The sequence below is a fragment of the Tiliqua scincoides genome, chromosome 2, assembly GCF_035046505.1.
Source record: "Tiliqua scincoides isolate rTilSci1 chromosome 2, rTilSci1.hap2, whole genome shotgun sequence".
Classification (NCBI taxonomy): Eukaryota; Metazoa; Chordata; class Lepidosauria; order Squamata; family Scincidae; genus Tiliqua; species Tiliqua scincoides.
This window is the reverse complement of record NC_089822.1, coordinates 2975204-2993561: the sequence shown is the minus strand read 5'-3', so window position 1 is coordinate 2993561 and position 18358 is coordinate 2975204. Positions and strand designations below refer to the sequence as shown.

Genomic DNA, 18358 nt, shown 5'->3' with positions numbered 1-18358 from the left:
TTTCCTCTGAATCCACATTTCTCGTCAATTTGCTACAGTGCAGGCTCCAGCAATTAATGATCTCATTTGCCACTTGCGCCTCCATTTCAGAGACCTCAGTCTTGGCCTCCTTTGGGGTTCATGTCTCAGTAAGCGAACCATAACTCAGAAACACAACCCATGTGCACAAAACAGCCATACTGTGGAGTCTGCTTTAAAATACTCTTTGTGAAATTTGCTTCCATAAAGGGCACTATGGCGTAGATTGGGGGATTTGCTCCATGCAGTCTCCAACTCACAGAGAGTTAAAACATGTTTGTTTTCAATAAGCACTGAATATGTCCTAAAGCAAGGGGTCTCCACATCCAGGCGACATCTGGCCCTTGACACCATGTTAAGATACAGGATGTGGCCCTGGGGCTGAAAAATTTGGAAGTTTTGTTAATGAGGGAACAATCTTGCAATCTATCAAGCGCCCCCAAAATATTTCAACATTAAGGAGCCAGTGGCAACAATCCTCCACTAAGGAGCAACTACTCACTAAAACAAATAGCGTGGCTGGCCTCTTATCAGTTCATTCTTTTCCCTTCTTTCCTAGCACTAAGCATCTGGTCTGGTGAGTATTTTACTTTGAACACTTCTGCCCCTACTTTCAGTTTTAAAGCTTCTAAAAATTCAGAAGAAAAAATAATACAATCCAATAAAAAATTGAAACAAATTTTAATGCAGAGCAGAGCAGTCAAAAGCATAAAGTCACAGTAGACAGAAACATCAGAATTTAGTATTTTGAAAGCTCTATGTAAACAAAAAGGTATTTGCCCAGTATGTAACAGGTCCATTATATTTGGCACCAGGTAAGCCTCCCAGTAGATAGCATTCCATAAACTAGGCGCTTACAGATGAAAAATCAACTTTTCCCTGAATGCCTGTCCATGGGTGAGAGAAGAAGGGCATTGGAACTATCTTAACAGGGGCAGGAGGAGGGGCAGGAGGGTCTGGAGGCTGAGCTGTCACCTTGCCTGAAAAAGCGAAGCACAATTGGTAGCTTGGATGGGAAACTAGGGCCACTGGCGTGTCTCTGCGGAGGAGGAGCCTGCTGGCAAAAAAACATATTCTGTCCTTGAGAAGGCAGCCTGCAGCTTGGTTTGCAGCTGCCTTGAAAGGTGCAAGAGCCAGAAGCCAGGATGATGAATGCACTACCAAGGGGGAAACACCTGGAGAAACGGAGGTGACTCATGGAAAATCACTTGTAAAAATCTCATTGAAAAATGGAAATGTGTTCAGCCTGCCTACGAAAACTGCCCTGAGTCTACTGAGAAAGTCAGCATATAAATATCATAATAAAATACTGTAAATAACAAGCAAACAGTTGGTCGAGTTTTGGAATGCTGTCCCCAAGGAGACCCACTTGGTAAATATTCAACCCCTTGGATATTCCTGTGTCTCTGCTCCAACTGCTATTTATTGGCATTTCCTTTCAGTGTTTCTTTTCTTGTTTTATCATCTTTATTTGAAAGTCACACTGGAAACACTTGTGCTAAAGGGCAGAGTACAGATGTTGAAAATAAAGGTAGCCCATAACATGGTATGCATATATAATGATTTTTATGAAGTAAAACACATTGAATGCTTCTCAATAATCGTGGCAATAACATGAAAGGAGGCCAGAATTAGCCCCATGCTAGAAACAGGGGGCAAAGGTTCAGACAGGATCTTATCTGGAGGACACATAGCAAGTATGCATAGAACTGTGTTGTGAACTACAAGGCCTGACCAACTCCGGCTTTTAAGCAATATGCGACACCCACTATTAGCTTCACACCAAAACCAGAACTCAGACCTGGCAGTAAAACCTGATTAGTCTGCTGATTGACAACCTGTCATTCTATACAGTAATCAGAAAAGTAGCTAACAAATACAAATACCCAGAAGTCCTCAGGCCCTAACTCTGCTGTGAGTCCAGGGGAAGGGGGAGTTCCAAGATTGTGGGGATCCACGATATGCCCAGGCGGGGGAGGGGGGGCCTGCTGGACAAATTACAGGATTCAGATCAAATAAACTATCCTGTCTGAAAGAACTATTAGACAGCTCCATCACCAATAGTGCACAGGAGGAAGCTCAAAGCAGTCTCTGAAGAATATCAGATTCAAGCTATCGACTGAGAAACACAAGAGAAAGTCAGGACTAGCTGCACACAGTGGGCCTTGCAGAGGTCAGCAAGACTTAAGGATCCCTGCCCATCACTGCTGTACCAAAGTGCCTTGGTGTAGCCACTAAACAAATGCATACCTGCATCCCATCCTTCCTTGATGGGAAGGAGGAAAAGAGCAATGGAGAGACACATTGAGAGTGAGTTTAGAAAGATGTTCCAAGATGAAAGAATCTGAGAACTACCATCCCAACATACAGGAAGACAGACAGGCAAGCATCACCCAGAGCAACATGGTCTGAGAGACATCTGGTCCAACATACACACAGCCCAATGCATCAATGCACAATCAACCTCAAAGACTTAGGGCGCAATCCTAAACAGGTTTACACAGAAGTAAGTCCTATTGTGTTCAGTGGGACTTACTCCCAGGAAAGCAAGGTTAGGATTGCAACCTTAACCAGCATCTTCCCAAACACAGTATGCCACAAGACAAGCCAGAGACCCGTGCCATAAGTGTACGCAGGCAGGAAACAGTTAAAACTTCTCACTGTCAGCATCACAAAGCAAGTGAAGCAGCATCTCTGCTTAAAATGGCAGTCTGGGTTAATCCTATGGCCAGCACTATGGAGCTAATAGGGGCCAGGGCCTTTGCCTGCACATGAAACTTGGCAGGGGGCTGTGCTGCATGACAATACTGCCTCTTGCAGATTTCCATGCACTTCTGTACTGACAATGCTTTGAGGTCTAATCCCACAGAGCCAGCATTAAGGGCAAAATGTCATTCTCTAAGCACCCCCTGCTAATCCCAGCTTCCACCACCACAGGCAACCCGATCCGCCTTTGTTCTCAAAAGCATCCAATTTTTCAAGAGACCAGCTAAACCAAGTGAATTAAGACCACAACTTCAGCTTCAAAAGCATTTCTCAGCTTTGATAAATTTAAACACTTAGCATTATTTTAATGCCGTCTTCCCTGATGTTAGTTTAGGAGTTCATAACGTTTTCAGAGCATGTGTTAATTTGCCCAGGAGCCCGTGGCTGCATCCCACAATTTACAAATTCCAAAATACGTATATCATTTAACTGACACCACTGTGAGCATTTAAATATTCAAGGGCCTTTTAACAAGCTTTGATCCATTTGGCCGCAATGGCCACTAGAAAATCCTCCCGGGGTGAGAGCCATGATGCTCACATTGGGCACCATCTTCAAAGACTGGGTCACCAGAAATCATTTAGTCTCTCTGCCTTTTTTCCTCCTGTCCTCCTACCATGAATCCAGCATAGCTTCTGACAAGGACCTAGGAACAAATAATTTCTGAACTATACAGTATTTTCCCTTCCCAAAATTTGTGATCCTTTTACTGAGCGAGTTACTGTGCCTTTCGACAACGACCTGGAAGGCAGAAATTCAACCAGGAAGAAGTTTTCCCCTGTGACTGCATCCCCAGCTGAAGAAAAAGCTTCACCTGTCACCATTTTCTCTTTTTTAAAACAGACTTCTAAAACAGACTTCTTTTTAAAACAAACACGTGCAGGAAACTAACTGCAATCATCAGTGTTTTTATTCAGAAGAAAACTCTATTGGGAGTTCAAAGAGGCATGCCATCAGTAAATACGTTTTCATCCTATGCAGAAGCAGCTGGGAGTAAGACTCTTTGAAAACACACTGAGGCCTACTTCTGAGTAAGCATGTAGCTAGTTGTCCACTCTGGACAACTGTCCATTGTCTTCTTGCCATAGAATCCGAAAAGGCCTCAGTCTCTTAATGGGGAGAGGAGGAACAATGATCCCACCCCCACTCCAGGACCCTCTCCCAAGACAGCTCTCAGAAATGAATGGGTTTTTTTACACCCCTCTTCTCATGCCTGTATAACTGTTATTTGTAAAGCACTGAAGTTTTCTAGGCAGTGCATAAAGATGTCATGTTCTAAACAACATCATAGTCCCAATCCAACAGACATACTACAAAAGCAAAAGCGGGTAGGATCAGTCAAGTCAGGTATCATGCTTCACAAGTCTAAATATATGGTGCATGGCAAGTAGGAATGGCCACTGCAGGAGACTGGGAAGAGGTCAATCGGTTCTGACCAAGCCAACAGATTTCTCAGCTGCAGCCTGGTGGAAGGGAAGGAGGAAAACATGAAATGGACAAAAGATTGTAACATTTTGGTAAGGTTACCTTTAAGCACTATGACTTCAGCAAACTAAACTCTATCACATCTTCAGCACTATAGGAAACACTGAAATCGATCATGAGTACACTATTGTGTATTAGGCCTGGCTTCTGAAGCTCCCCCTTGTGGCAGTGAGGTTAGAGTGTGTGCTGAGCAAAATGCTCACCCCACCCCACCCCCCAAAGCTGCCAGAGGGTTCCAATCCCAGAGACACGCCAACTGGCTATGGAGCCTCAAGCCCCTCCTGAGGACAAGATCCATTATGTTGTAAAGGGTATTTAAGAATGACAAACCTCTTTGCATGCTTAAGGACAGGGACTTGTTTGGAGTAGTGTTGCTGTTTTCTGTTAAAGATCTTTGTCTTGGTGGATTCTGCCTGACTCTTTATTTTTATACCTTACAATTCATCACTGAGCATCTCGACTGGAAAACCAATAGGCATATTTTATAAACAGACACCCAGCTCAGTGCAGGTTGCTACATCTCCAGGCAGCCACAGAAAGTACACCAAAAAACAGTGTTGTGTCTCTTGTGAAAGTAGTCTATGCCTTTCCATCAGACTCCAGGTTTCGTAGTCTATGCCTTTCCATCAGACTCCAGGTTTCGTGCCTACAGAGCACCAACAGGGAAGCCACATCACTCTTATAACTAGAAGCACTTGCAGGTATTTCAAGCGACAGAAATCAGCTAGGCTTCTGAATCTTTTCTGCTCAAAGATTTTTATTTGTTATCTCAACAAGGTGGGGCAAGAGCAGTTCCTCTTAAGGAAATTACTTAGAAATAGGAACATCACAGTACAACCACTGCAGGGTACAAACACTGTTGCTCGCTGTCTTGATTAAAGCTGATCTGCTTCACAGTCTGACCCCCCACAACCTCTCTGTTGTCAGTGGAAAAATGGTGGCTGTTCTCCACATCAGAACTTGGCTTCTGAAGTGCCTCTTCACTTACCTTCTTGATGGATTCTGGGGGAAAATGAATGCTTCTCTCCAATTATATACCTCTTGCATAAATGCAGGTATTGTGCAATAAAGCCTCCTCTGATTTATTATCACATAGAATATCAAGACATAGTTATTGGCACTGCTTGCTGCCATCACACAGCACACTGGGGATCAGCAAGTCTTTCTGGCAAGCTCCTCTGCTGCCACAGGACTCAATCCCACCTGGCAATTATACAGGGGACTCTGATCAACTAGCTCCCTTCTTTACATAGAGAATCATAGAATGCTGAAGCTGGAAGAATCGTGGAAGTTGTCTAGTCCAGTGGTCCTCAACAAAGGGCCACACGGCTCCCACAGGGCCATGCCATGCTTCTAGGAGGCCACATGGGAAAAAACAGAACATTGGGGCCATAGTACGTTTCTGAGGGGGCTACCCAAAGTTAACTGCCAGATGTATGATGAAAAGAGGCTCAGAATGGGACTATGAGCAAAGAAAGGGTTGAGAAACCATGATTCAAGCCCAGTCCCTGCTCAACATAGGCAACTAATGCAGCATCCCTGACAGATGGCCCTCCATGCTCTCCTTGAAAATCTCCAGCAAGGGGGATTCACAACTGCGCAATCCAGTCCAGACAGATTCAGTGCTGTACAGCTTGTACAGCTAGGAAATTCTTCCTCAGGTCTAGCCTAAACCCACTTCCCTATAGTTTCAATCCATTGGTTCTAGTCCTGCCCTCAGGAACAACAATGAGCAAGTCCACCCCTTCTTTGGTGCCACAGCTTTTCAGGTACCTGAGGATGACTATCATATTTCCCATTAATCCTCTCTTCTCCATAACAAGCTCTTTCAACAGGACTTTTGCTTCCAGACTCTTCAACATCTCTGTTGCCATCCACTAAACCAGGAGTTATTAACCTTTTCACGATTACAGACCCCCAGTGGATTGCCCGGTATGCCTCCAGAACCCCTTTGCCAGACTGTTAAAATAATCACCATCACCAGTCTTATTAGGAGCCAGTATGACTTCAAAAGATGCCAATAGCTTGGTTTTACTTTACATATGGAACGGAACACCTCAATCCAAATTGATAATGGTGATAGTTGATAATCTTCTAATCTAACAGGGTGTTTTTTGTTTGTTTTTTTATTGTTCAGATCTCAAGTCACACCCCCATAATTTGGTTCAAGTATCCCCAAGGGGTATGGATACTCCTGGTTAAGAAACCCTGCTCTAAATCCATTCCAGCTTGTCGAATGGCCTTCTTCAGATGTGGTGCCCGGAACTCTCGCCATCTAGCCTGTTACTGATCTGCCCAGCCAAGTTTTCTTCCAACATTACTGTACCTTGGACAAGGCCAAATCATAATCAAATTTTCCAGTTAGCAGCCAAAAAGTATAGAAACATTGTTATTTTTAATGCAAACAAACTCAGCATCACTTCAAAAAGTGCATCTTACCCAGTTAGCAGGTACACTGGGCATCCCATATTTGTTTTGAGCACATCCCTAAGAAATTCCTTCCAAAAGAAGACTATGGCAGATCCCATTCTTTGTCAAGCAGCAGCATTTATATTCCAGTTTTAGAAGTCATTTATACAGTTCCTTGGCTACTGAGCAGTCTTCAAGAGATCTGAAATTAACTGATCAGAGGTATGTGAAACATTTTGAATCATTCATGTATGATGGATAAGTGTTCGCATAGTTAAAATTATATTGTTTTAAATTATGTTCTTGTTTTATGTTTCAAGTTTTTATAGAGTTTTATGTGGTGTAAAATTGCATGTATTAACCTTCTGCCATCTTTGCCAGACTTCTTCTGAAAGTAGTATTTATGCTTCAATAGTCCCTCACCAATAAAGGTAACAACAAAAACCCAAAGGGATATATTTCCTTCTCGATAGCTCAGGAGCACTCATTAGCATTAACGGAAGATACGCAAAGCAGACATGCACTGAAGGAGAAAGAATTCCCCCCAGAGTGTGAATCCCACCTCAAATCCATAAGTATATGCAAAACTCAGCCTTGAGCTACTAAAACAAGCGCCAGGCATCCAACACAGCAAAGAGGCACAATGTTGAACACTCTGTTCTCAGAGCATTAAAGCTCAGGACCTGTAAGAGGTTTCCTGCACAGCACGTTCTGGGATACTGCAAGGGGGCAGCTGGGGACATGTCCCTGTCGCTTCCTGCTCCATGGCAAGCTCTTCAAACAGCTCCATCTCTCTCTTTTATGGGAGATTTTGGACCCATGAATGTGTTTAAATGAAGCAGCCAATTGTGAGAACGACCATTTCCAATTCAAATGAAAAACCTTAGAAGAGCAGCTGTTTAATTCAAATTAAAGTACGGACCTAGGTTTTCTTTTGTTTCCCAACAAAAAGAAGGCAGTACCTGGACTTTCCTGACCTGCCAGGTGGGGAGGGGGCACAGAGACCATCTTAGGTATAGCATTTCCAAAGCTATTCACAGTTGGATGCACAATACAGGCTTATGCAGGATCTCAGGGAATGCTTCGTCCAAGAAATGGGGGGTGCTGCAGCCCCCTCTGGCTCCTGGCACATGCTGACAACCCCAGGACAGGCAGTGCAGTTGGCCCCACTGGCTTCCCATACTCTGCCAGAAGGTATTCTGAGACAGGGAGGAGGTATCCCTGGTTTTCTGCAGGATATTTCTTAGGCTTCTACTGTGCACAACTGGGCCCGAACAACAGTGGGGAAAGTGAGCACCTGAAGGATGTCTAGGGAAAGTCTCCCAGTCCAAGTTCAGCTTTGCTTACTGCTCTCCTCCTAGCAATCCTCTCCATCCTTCAGCAGCAGCAAACCCAACAAGACCTACATTCATAGCATCACTGTAAGCAGAAGACAGAGAAAACATTTTGCAATCCCCAAATTAACAGTGTCTGTTCCATGATCCAGCCATTTGGTTTTCCTGGCCTAGCACTGTCAAAAAATGAACTCACAGGAACAACTTCTGTGCGTGTGTGTCAGTGTCTGATCCAACCAGAACATGATGATAACCCAGGCATCTGAACCCCACCTGATCAAAGCCCACTATCCACCACAGATCTCTAGCTCTTTTATTCTGTGCCACTCAGCCCAAACCTCCTACCTCGGGGTGAGGCTTAAAAGAAAATAACATATTCTGAGTATCTCAATGTAAGACAAACACTCCATCCATTTCAACATCGCTCCCACCAAGTGCTTGCAAGATACTGTCCCGTTCTATCAATTGTAGGATCATAGAAAGGAGAGGCACATCACATCAAATTAACCTTGCAATGCACCATTTGCCAGATCCAAGCACTCTTCTGTTTTGTTCTGGTCTTGTTCTGATTTATTGATGTACTATTTTTCTACCAAAGAGGTAGGAACGTACCATTTTTCTTCTTCTCAAAGAGGCTAACATGGCAATAAAAGATGAGAAAACACACTTTAAAATGCCAACTATCATTTTGTTTGGTTATTTGTTGGTTTTCCTGCATTCTGTGAGAACTACAAGTAAAAGTATTTTGCCCTGCAGTCAGATTACCAGAAGCACCACTGGTTTCCAAGCTCCAGCTCAGGGGTCTTTTGTTCATGTCCTAGTTGCCCTCCTACAACTTCTGAGTCTAAAAAGTTGCAGAGGCAGACTTCACTCTTGGAACCAGAACAGATATAGTCAGGGGATTACTTCACAACATTCATTCTGATCCCAGTAACACAAGTCTCTCTCTAAGGGGGGGGGGACCTGAATCAAGGCAAATATTTTACCTTAGCACCAACAGATCCTCATGGGATGGTGCCCAGCATTGCCTGTTCCGCACAAAAATCCATTCTGCAATCAGAAATATGGCAATGTAAGTATTAGCATTGTGTCATTCATTCTGGTTACAGATTTGAGGATCTTGAAGGTGTTTGTGTGACAAGAAATTGTCTCTGTGGCACCTCTCTGCAAGCTGAAGTTCAAGGCCACATTAGCCCTCTGACGAAGCTGCTGGAATAAGATTAAGCGCAAGAGGAGGGAGGGAGCAGTCCACATTTTACAAACACACAAATTCCATGCTGCTGTTTTTAAGTTGACAAATATCTATTTCATGGCAAAGCAACATCCTGAGAACAGCTGGGTGGCAGTTTCAAGCTCAAATGAGCCAGAAGCATATGCTGGCAAGTCACCTCCGATTGCTTCTGAATGGCAGCACATGGAGATTTATGCCCAGCTATAAATTAGGACAATTATTTCTCTCTGGTTTACTTTTTGTTCCAGGCAGCAAGCTCTGTGTGTTACTTTCTTGCAGCCCCCCCCCCCCCCCACATACACACAGCTTCTTTAATAAAAAGGATATCTTCCCTTTCTTTGATGATGAGTTCATTCTGTTCCTCAAGTTGTCTGATCTTCTTCTCAAACGACTCCTGCTCAGTTTTCAGCCGCTCCTCTGTCACCTCTTTTTCCTCACTCACCCTGAAAGGATGAAAGAACAAACATGCTATCAAACAAATACGATGCATGGACACAAGAAAAAGGCCTCTGATCAGGGCCAGCCTCAGTCAGCAGGGCAACCCCATCCTCCCCCAATCACTTGGAAGGCTCTCCGGATGTACCTGCTGCTCCCACTATTCATTTTGCGCAGCACTTTTAACTTGAACAGTGATAGAACACAATTTTTTTTAAAAAGTGTGTCAATTTCACCAGCCACCAGATGAAATAGGCCCCCATTACCAAAAGCAAGCGAAGGGACAGAGAATACAACTTGTTCCAGGCTAAAACAGTGAGCCGATGGCAGGGGTAGGAGAAGCTAAGTCTTCTGGGTCCAAACTTGAGAACTGAAATTCACAAGCAGAAGCCCAAGTGACATGATGGTCAACTGGTGCTATCCAGCAGCACACTTCCTGGAGAGCAGCTGTTTTCCTGAGGCTTGCCATAGGTCCCTAAGCTGGTTTGCATATCAAAATCTTTCCAAATAAAGATCTCTGCTGCTGGACTGTACCGTTTCAGGCTGCAGGTGGGAAATCAGCTGCTTGAAGGTCCTCCACCCACCCCACAAGATACTCCCTACATTAACTAAACTAGACCATTAGGGAGGCAGTTCTAGGCCAGACTTCTTTGTAACCTACTATTTTTGTATATAGTAGGATACTTTTTTAAAAAGTGAAAGAACATCTGAGCCCCACCTTCAGACCAAAATGGAATATTCCAGCAATACAGGTTTGCACCGCAAAACAACGGATCACATATATGACGGTGGTCAAAGCACAACAAAGAGATTATTAATGAGGAAATCAAGTCTCCCATGGCCTGCAGCAGTGTCTGTTTACACAACAGAGGCTCTTAACGCAAAAAAGAGGCAGTCTATCTCCAGTAGCCTATGCAGCCAGCAAGTGTCTGGCAGGGAGTGTCTGTTTACACATCAGAGGCACTAGATTGGGTGGAATGTTGACTTAACAACTTAATCATATAACAACAGGGATAGTAGAACGTATCCCCGTGGTTAAGTGGCACACACCTATATATATTTTAAGTTGACTGTTTTATTTATGTCCTATACTTTCTACATCGTTTCTCTGCAAAAGCACCCAGGACGGTTTACAACTTAATACAACATACAATTTCCAAAAGAAATGATACAAAAAAACAAGGGATGCAGAAGAAAGAGGACAGCAAACAAATTCAAGTATCAGTTTTGCGTAATGAGGTTCTATAATGACTGTGTGGGGCAGCTGCTGACAGTCAGTTCTGAGACCCTGAACACTCCATTCCTAAACTGAAGTACCACACGCAACAGTCTTCGATAGGGTACAGCCACTGCCCCCAACACTGGCAATTACCCCCTTTCCTCCAGTACATAGATGCACACCCCTATTTCTCCAGCTCATGATACAACCAAGCAATTTCGGGTTGATGTTTCACAGAGCTGGAGAGTGAGAGTGCGTGGGGAGGGGGAGAGAGGCAGCTTTAGCAAAGAAGATGAGCCTCAGAAGATACAATTACTCTCAGGTGACCAAAGAAGAGGCAGAGAAAATGGATACAGGTGCTTTGTCAGATTATGTCGGATTTATGTCAAGGCCTATTCAAGACCTGGTGGAGATTACTGTGTACTTTAGTGCTTTGTGTCTCATGGCAGAGATGCCAGAAATGATTTCTGGGTCTGTGTGGAAGGAAACCACTGCAGGCTAAACAAAAACTTTGACTCAGTTTCTGTGCTCAACTTCTTTCTTCCCACCTCCATCTTTTGGCCTCGGCCTGTATTCAACCCACAGATTGACCTACATGTCATTTGTTAGGATGATGGCACTTCTCAGTCTACAAATGTGATGTACCATACTCAATTATCTGCATGACAAATTAAGTAGGTAAAGACTCAGAGAGGAACATGCTCAAGGCCCCCAAGTCAGCTGCTCAGACAACCAAACTTCAGCCAAACCTGTTCTCCAAACCCAACACTTTTGACATGGGAACTGTCTGTTGCCAAAGTTGGCTTCATAATGCATCTTCAATGCTGCAAATACAGTTCCAGGGTTTCATACCCCAGCCACCATCTCTCCTCCTGTATCATGTTGGCAACCTTCAGTCTCAAAAGACTATGGTATCGCGCTCTGAATGGTGGTTCTGGAACAGCGTCTAGTGTGGCTGAAAAGGCCAATTCGGGAGTGACAATCCTTTCCACACCAGGAGCAAGTGCAGTCTGTCCCTGCTCTGTCTCCCTGGTTATGGGCCTTCCTTCTTTGCCTCTTTGCCTCAGACTGTTGGCCAAGTGTCTCTTCAAACTGAGAAAGGCCATGCTGCACAGCCTGCCTCCAAGCGGGCCGCTCAGAGGCCAGGGTTTCCCACCTGTTGAGGTCCACTCCTAAGGCCTTCAGATCCCTCTTGCAGATGTCCTTGTATCGCAGCTGTGGTCTACCTGTAGGGCGCTTTCCTTGCACAAGTTCTCCATAGATGAGATCCTTTGGGATCCGGCCATCATCCATTCTCACGACATGACCGAGCCAACGCAGGCGTCTCTGTTTCAGCAGTGCATACATGCTGGGGATTCCAGCACGTTCCAGGACTGTGTTGTTTGGAACTCTGTCCTGCCAGGTGATACCGAGAATGCGTCGGAGGCAGTGCATGTGGAAAGCATTTTCTCCTCCTGTATCATTTACAGAATATGACAGGCCCAAAACTGCACCCAAGTGTCCAAAGGCCTTTGCAGCTAGTTGGCAAGCTTTATTTTTCCAGAGTAGCACCTAAAGGTCCTGTAAAAGCCTTCCAAAAAGGAACTAGATTCCTCCACCCTCCTGAATGCCTGAACAGGACTAGACAAAAGATTATATTCATTTCAGCTCATTAACAGTGAATCACCTCCCAACTCTGCACCAGCATTGAAACAAAAACCTCTTAATTAAAGATTTGAAAGAGAAAGAGGAAAAGTCTCTTGCTAAGAGAAAAAGCCAATTAGCAAAACAGAAGCTGCATGGGGGGGGGGGAATGGGGGGAGAAGAAGATAGAAATCATCATGTTTTCACCAGTGAAAGTCCACATCCTCTATCATGACACAGCCTCAAAAGTCTTCTGTATGGACACAGATTTGAGATGTACAAAGATTCTCAGCTTGAATCTTCACGCAGAGAGATAACTAAAGGACAAGACAGTGCAGCCCCAATCATGAGCTAATCCAGAGCTGATGAACCAGCCTTATTTCTCAAAAGCAGGGGTGCCCAAACCCCGGCCCTGGGGCCACATGGGCCTCAAGGCCTCTCAATGTGGCCCTCAGGAAGCCCCCAATCTCCAATGAGCCTCTGGCCCTCCAGAGATTTGTTGGAACCCGCACTGGTCCGACACACTGCTCTCAGCGTGGGAGCGATAGTTTGACCTCTCGTGTGAGCTGCGGGATGAGGACTTCCTCCACTGCTTGCTGTTTCACGTCTGTGATGCAGTAGCGGCACCAAAGGAGAGGCCAGCCTTGCTTTGTACAAGGCCTTTTATAGGCCTTGAGCTATTGCAAGACCATTCATTCATTCATATAAGTTCGTCTTTAATATATTCATTTATGTATACTTATGTAAATGTACTCAAATTTTAAATGTAAATTAATACTTTTTTTTCCTGGCCCCCAATACAGTGTCAAAGAAATGATGTGGCCCTCCTGCCAAAAACTTTGGACACCCTCGCTCAAAAGGAACAGCACACATAGAAATGGGTAGAAAGTGATTGGTCAGTTGCAGATTTATCCCCACCTCTTGAGACTCGCTAGGCAAAGCACTTCAGAGGTAATAGCAATAGTTCCTGTATGGATTTAACATGGATGATAAGATCATTTCCAAGAACATAAGAATTGCTTTGCAGGATTCTAACAAGGACCCACCTAGTCCAGCATTCTAGCTGACCACCATTAGAAGAGAGACTGCAGGACTAGATAATTCCCGGGGTCTGACCTAAAAAGGCAATTCTCCTGTTCTTAGAAAGAGGAGCAGACCTGGTTGCTCTCCCAGAATGTTTATTCACTTTGCAGCACACTGCAATAAAATTCAGGGTTCAAAGCTATTACACAAAATCCTATGCAAGGGGGCAGTTTCTCTTCAGTGGGTGGTTTTTAGCCACAAACAGCAGCCTCAGACATTATGAACAGGAATGTGCCAGCATATCTTGCAGTCGGCCTAGGATGACCACAAACACTTGTGAGAGAGATACATGTCCGCAACACGCATCCAGAGTATTGGCCATCTGTGGCTCTGGGTGCTTGTTGATCAAGAGACTGCACACTACCCAAACAGCTTCTACCCAAACAGCAGCCATACATAAGAACATAAGAAGAGCCCTGCTGGATCAGGCCAAAGGTCCATCTAGTCCAGCTTCCTGTATCTCACAGTGGCCCTCCAAATGCCCCAGGGAGCACTCAAGACAACAGACACAATCTGCGTACTGGTGCCCTCCCCTGCATCTGGTAATCAGAGGCAGCCTGCCTCTAAAACCAAGAGCTTGCACAGACCTGCTATGACTTGGAATCCGTAATGAACTTCTCCTTCAGAAATTTGTCCAATCCCCTCTTAAAGGCATCCAGGCCAGATGCCATCACTACTTCCTGTGACAAAGAGTTCCACAAACTAATTACACACTGGGTAAAGAAATATTTTCTTCTGTCTGTCCTAACTCTCCCAACACTCAACTTTCGTGGATGTCCCCTGGTTCTGGTGTTTTTTGAGAGGGAAAAGAGCATCTCTCTATCCACTCTGTCCATCCCCTGCATAATTTTGTATCTCTCAATCATGCCCCCCCTCAGGCGCCTCTTTTCTAGACTGAAGAGGCCCAAACACTGTAGCCTTTCCTCCTAAGGAAGGTGCCCCAGCCCAGTAATCATCTTAGTGCACCTTTTCCATCTCCACTATATCCTTTTTGAGATGTGGCAACCAGAACTGGACACAATACTCCAGGTGTGGCCTTACCATTGATTTGTACAACGGCATTACAATATTAGCTGTTTTATGCCTTTCCTAATGACCCCAAGCATGGAATTAGCCCCCTTCACTGCCGCCGCACATTGGGTCAACACTTTCATCGAGCTGTCCACCAGCACCCCAAGGTATCTCTCCTGTCTCAGACAGCTCAGAACCCATTAGCCCAGTGGTACTCAAACTGTGGGTCGGGACCCACTTGGCGGGTCGTGATCTGATTTCTTGTGGGATGCGAGAAGCTGGCGGCAGCCATGTTGGAAGATGGCAAAAGACCTAGGCGGCGCCATTTTGGAAGTGGGCAAAGCCTGGGCGTTGCCATTTTAAGCTTCCCGGCATTGAGGTGTAACTAAGAGCGGCTTGCACATGTGCAAAGAAAGCAGCATGCCGCTTTTCCCCAGAAAACGTGCTGCTGCCTTCCAGCTGGACCTCCCTCTGCACTTGGAGGCTTCCCTCAGGGGGGCCAATCACAGAGTGCAGGCTTGAATTGCAGGCAAAGAAGGGCCGGGAGAGACGTGGACGAGCCAGCCAGGCTTCTCAAGCTTGGCTGCCTTAAAGGGATGGGCTGCAAGACAGAGCAGCTCCCCCCTGCAGCTGGACTGGGCTGGAGAGTGTAGGTGGAGACCTGAACACAGGGCTTGGGTGAGTAGAGGCAGACCGGCGCAATCTCCCCTCTTGTGAGCCTGCTTTGAAAGCAGCATCGCTGCTGCCGCCACCCCACTGCCGTTCTCGTCCTCTGCATCACAACCTCTCCCCCTTTCTGAAATCGCCTGGAAGACACAATCCTTTCCTTTCCTGCCCTGGCTAGCATGTCCTCTCTTTATATCTTTGCTGGGGTAAAGGGGGATCCCTGGTTGCCTGGTTGCCAAGAGAGCAGCCAGGAGGGGGGGGCAGGAGGGAGGGCAAGCCTGGCATGTGGGGGGAAGCACCCAGGGAGAGTGCTGCTCCCCCAGCCACTTCTCTGATGTGCACCCTTCCCCTCCTCTTGCTTCTTTCTTAGGCTGCAATTCTGACTACTCTTACCTGGGAGTAAGCCCCATTGCCAATAATGGGAGTCAATTCTGAGTAGACGTGCTTAGGCTTGGGGGAGGGGAGGGGAGGGGAAGCGTCCCTGCTTATCTTCCTTCTGAGGGGGATACTACTGTTTTTGTTTCCTTTATTTACAAAATCTCAAGCTACTTCTTGTATTGAGGTGCATGAGTTGGGTGCGCTTGTTTCTGGCTAGTGCTGGGCACCGTATCAATAGCCACATCAATGTTTGTTAGTTTCAAGCGCAATACAAGAAGTAGCTTGAGATTTTGTAAATAAAGACAGAAATAAAAACAGTAGTAGATAAATACACAAATATTTTCTTCCAGATGTTGTTTTATTTTTTGCTTGATAGCAATGGTAGTGAGAGCAGGGAGAATTGGAAGAAGCTTCAGAGCTGGAATACTGTCTCTTGTCATTTACAGTTTGAGTTCCTAGGCAAGAACTTCCTGCATGATGACATCACTTCCGGCTCTGACATCACAGTGCGGTCACTTCCTGTTTGATGTCATTTCTGGCTATGACATCAATTCCAGTGGGCCCCAGACAGATTATCATTCTCAGAAATGGGTCCCGGGCTAAAAAGGGTGAGAACCACTGCATTAGCCTATATCTAAAGTTTTGATTCTTTGCCCCAATGTGCATGATCTTACACTTACTGACATTGAAACGCATCTGCCATTTTGCAGCCCAGTCTCCCAGTTTGGAGAGATCCTTCTGGAGCTCCTCACAATCACTTCTGGTCTTCACCACTCAGAAAAGTTTGGTGTCGTCTGCAAACTTGGCCACCTAGCTGCTTCGCCCTGCCTCCAGGTCGTTTATGAACAGGTTGAAAAGCACCAGTCCCAGGACAGATCCTTGGGGCACACTGCTTTTCACCCCCCTCCATTGGGAAAACTGCCCATTGACACCCACTCTTTGTTTCCTGGACGTCAACCAGTTCCTAATCCAGGAGAGGACCGGCCCTCTAATTCCCTGACTGTGGAGTTTTCTCAGCAGCCTTTGGTGAGGCACCATGTCAAACGCCTTCTGAAAGTCCAGATATATAATGTCCATAGGTTCTCCTGCATTCACATGCCTGTTGACCTTTTCAAAGAATTCTAAAAGGGTCGTGAGGTAAGACTTACCCTTATGGAAGCCATGCTGATTCTCCCTCAGCAAGGCTTTTTCGTCTATGTGCTTTAAGATTTTGTCTTTGATGATGCATTCCACCATTTTACCCGGAACAGACGTTAGGCTAACTAGCCTATAATTTCCCAGGTCCCCTCTCCTTCCCTTTTTAAAGATCGGAGTGACATTTGCTATCCTCCAATCAGAAACAAGGTCAGGTAGGTATGCCATATCACTTCTTTGGGTTCCTGACGGTGCATTTGGCCAAAAAGAAGTTAGTTACATGGATAGGTATAGCATGAGAGTAGTTATTTCCCACTTTTTGGGAACAGTCCACATGTTTTTAAATACAAAAACATAAGACAGTCAAAGACAGCACCGTAAAATCCCTGCAGTAATACGCTTAAAATACCAAATAGCACAGATAAAAGCCACTAAAATTATTTCATCTTACTTACATTATTTTATTTTTTTAAAAACTCACTAGTGATATTTGATTAGAGTCATTTCTTTGTCTGAATGGAACTGGCATGTGACCTGTGAACAACCCAGGCATAAGCCCAGGACAAACAGTGGTCAAGAAATCTCTGCCCAGGTTACAAGCCGTGAAAGAGGCGCCACCTGGAATAAGAAATTTGTCTCCTATTTTGCTACTAGGACTTCTGAGGGAATGCGCCATCACTGTTTTATTTAAAACAAACAAAAAACGCAGAACCAAGCCCTTTTATTTTTCCAAATGGAGAAGAAAATTACGGCAAGTTTTAAAAAACTGAATGAGGTGAAAGAAACTAACACTTAATTCCTCTATTACACCAAAGAGGTCTTTTAATTATGTCCATTAAAATATGATTTGGTTCAAAAATGAAAACAGAACCAAGTATAAGAGCATTATGGTGATTTTACTTCTCAAAATTAATGTTGCTGCAACTTTCTATTTTTCTTCCAAGCAATGTCAGGTAGAAATATTGAGCTGCGTGGAACTGGGGTGAGGTGGAATCACAGCACCAGGGCTTAAAAAGGAAATGGTTTTCCAAAGCATTCATGCTCTGCTTTACAACAGATAAAATCCACAGGTTTTTTAAAAATCCATTATATTTCTGAATTTTAAAAAAGAATGTCGGTTGGTGTCTCTTTTCAAAACTAAGCCACTTTAAAAATCTAATATGAATTGAATGGATGTTCTTTAATTTTTAGTTCTCTCAGAAGCAGGTCATAACCCTCTGTCCAGGTGAAGAGAAGTCTCCGCTCCTTTCAGGACACTAACAGTTTATGGTATCTGGAATAAGTGCCCCGTAACACTCATCCAGGGCAGGGGGCTGTTTAGGTGGCCACCACAGGCCTGGCAAGATGATCACAGCAGCAACAGAAGAGCCTGTTCCCACTGTTCCACCAGCACCAACTACCTCTTTCTCCGAGACATAGTTCCAAAGGACAAGGAGTCAAACTACCATTGCTCAATGAGCTCTGTAAGACTCCATGAATATCCTTGTTCAAGGAAGAATGACGATGAAACGGTAGTGAAATGTTTGAATTAGGATGTGTGAGGGAAGCAGAGCACTTACTGGGCAG

At 44.9% G+C, this 18358-nt stretch overlaps 1 protein-coding gene across 2 annotated transcripts in view; it reads right to left on the bottom strand.

Annotated features, from left to right (window-relative positions):
• KIAA1328 (KIAA1328 ortholog) overlaps positions 1-18358 on the bottom strand; it is a 258629-nt gene that overhangs the window by 215612 nt on the left and 24659 nt on the right. For both annotated transcript variants that reach the window (XM_066618101.1, XM_066618102.1), the window contains exon 5: positions 9571-9686. In XM_066618101.1, coding sequence (XP_066474198.1) covers positions 9571-9686 — 116 coding nt within the window. The remainder of the gene's footprint in view (positions 1-9570; positions 9687-18358) is intronic.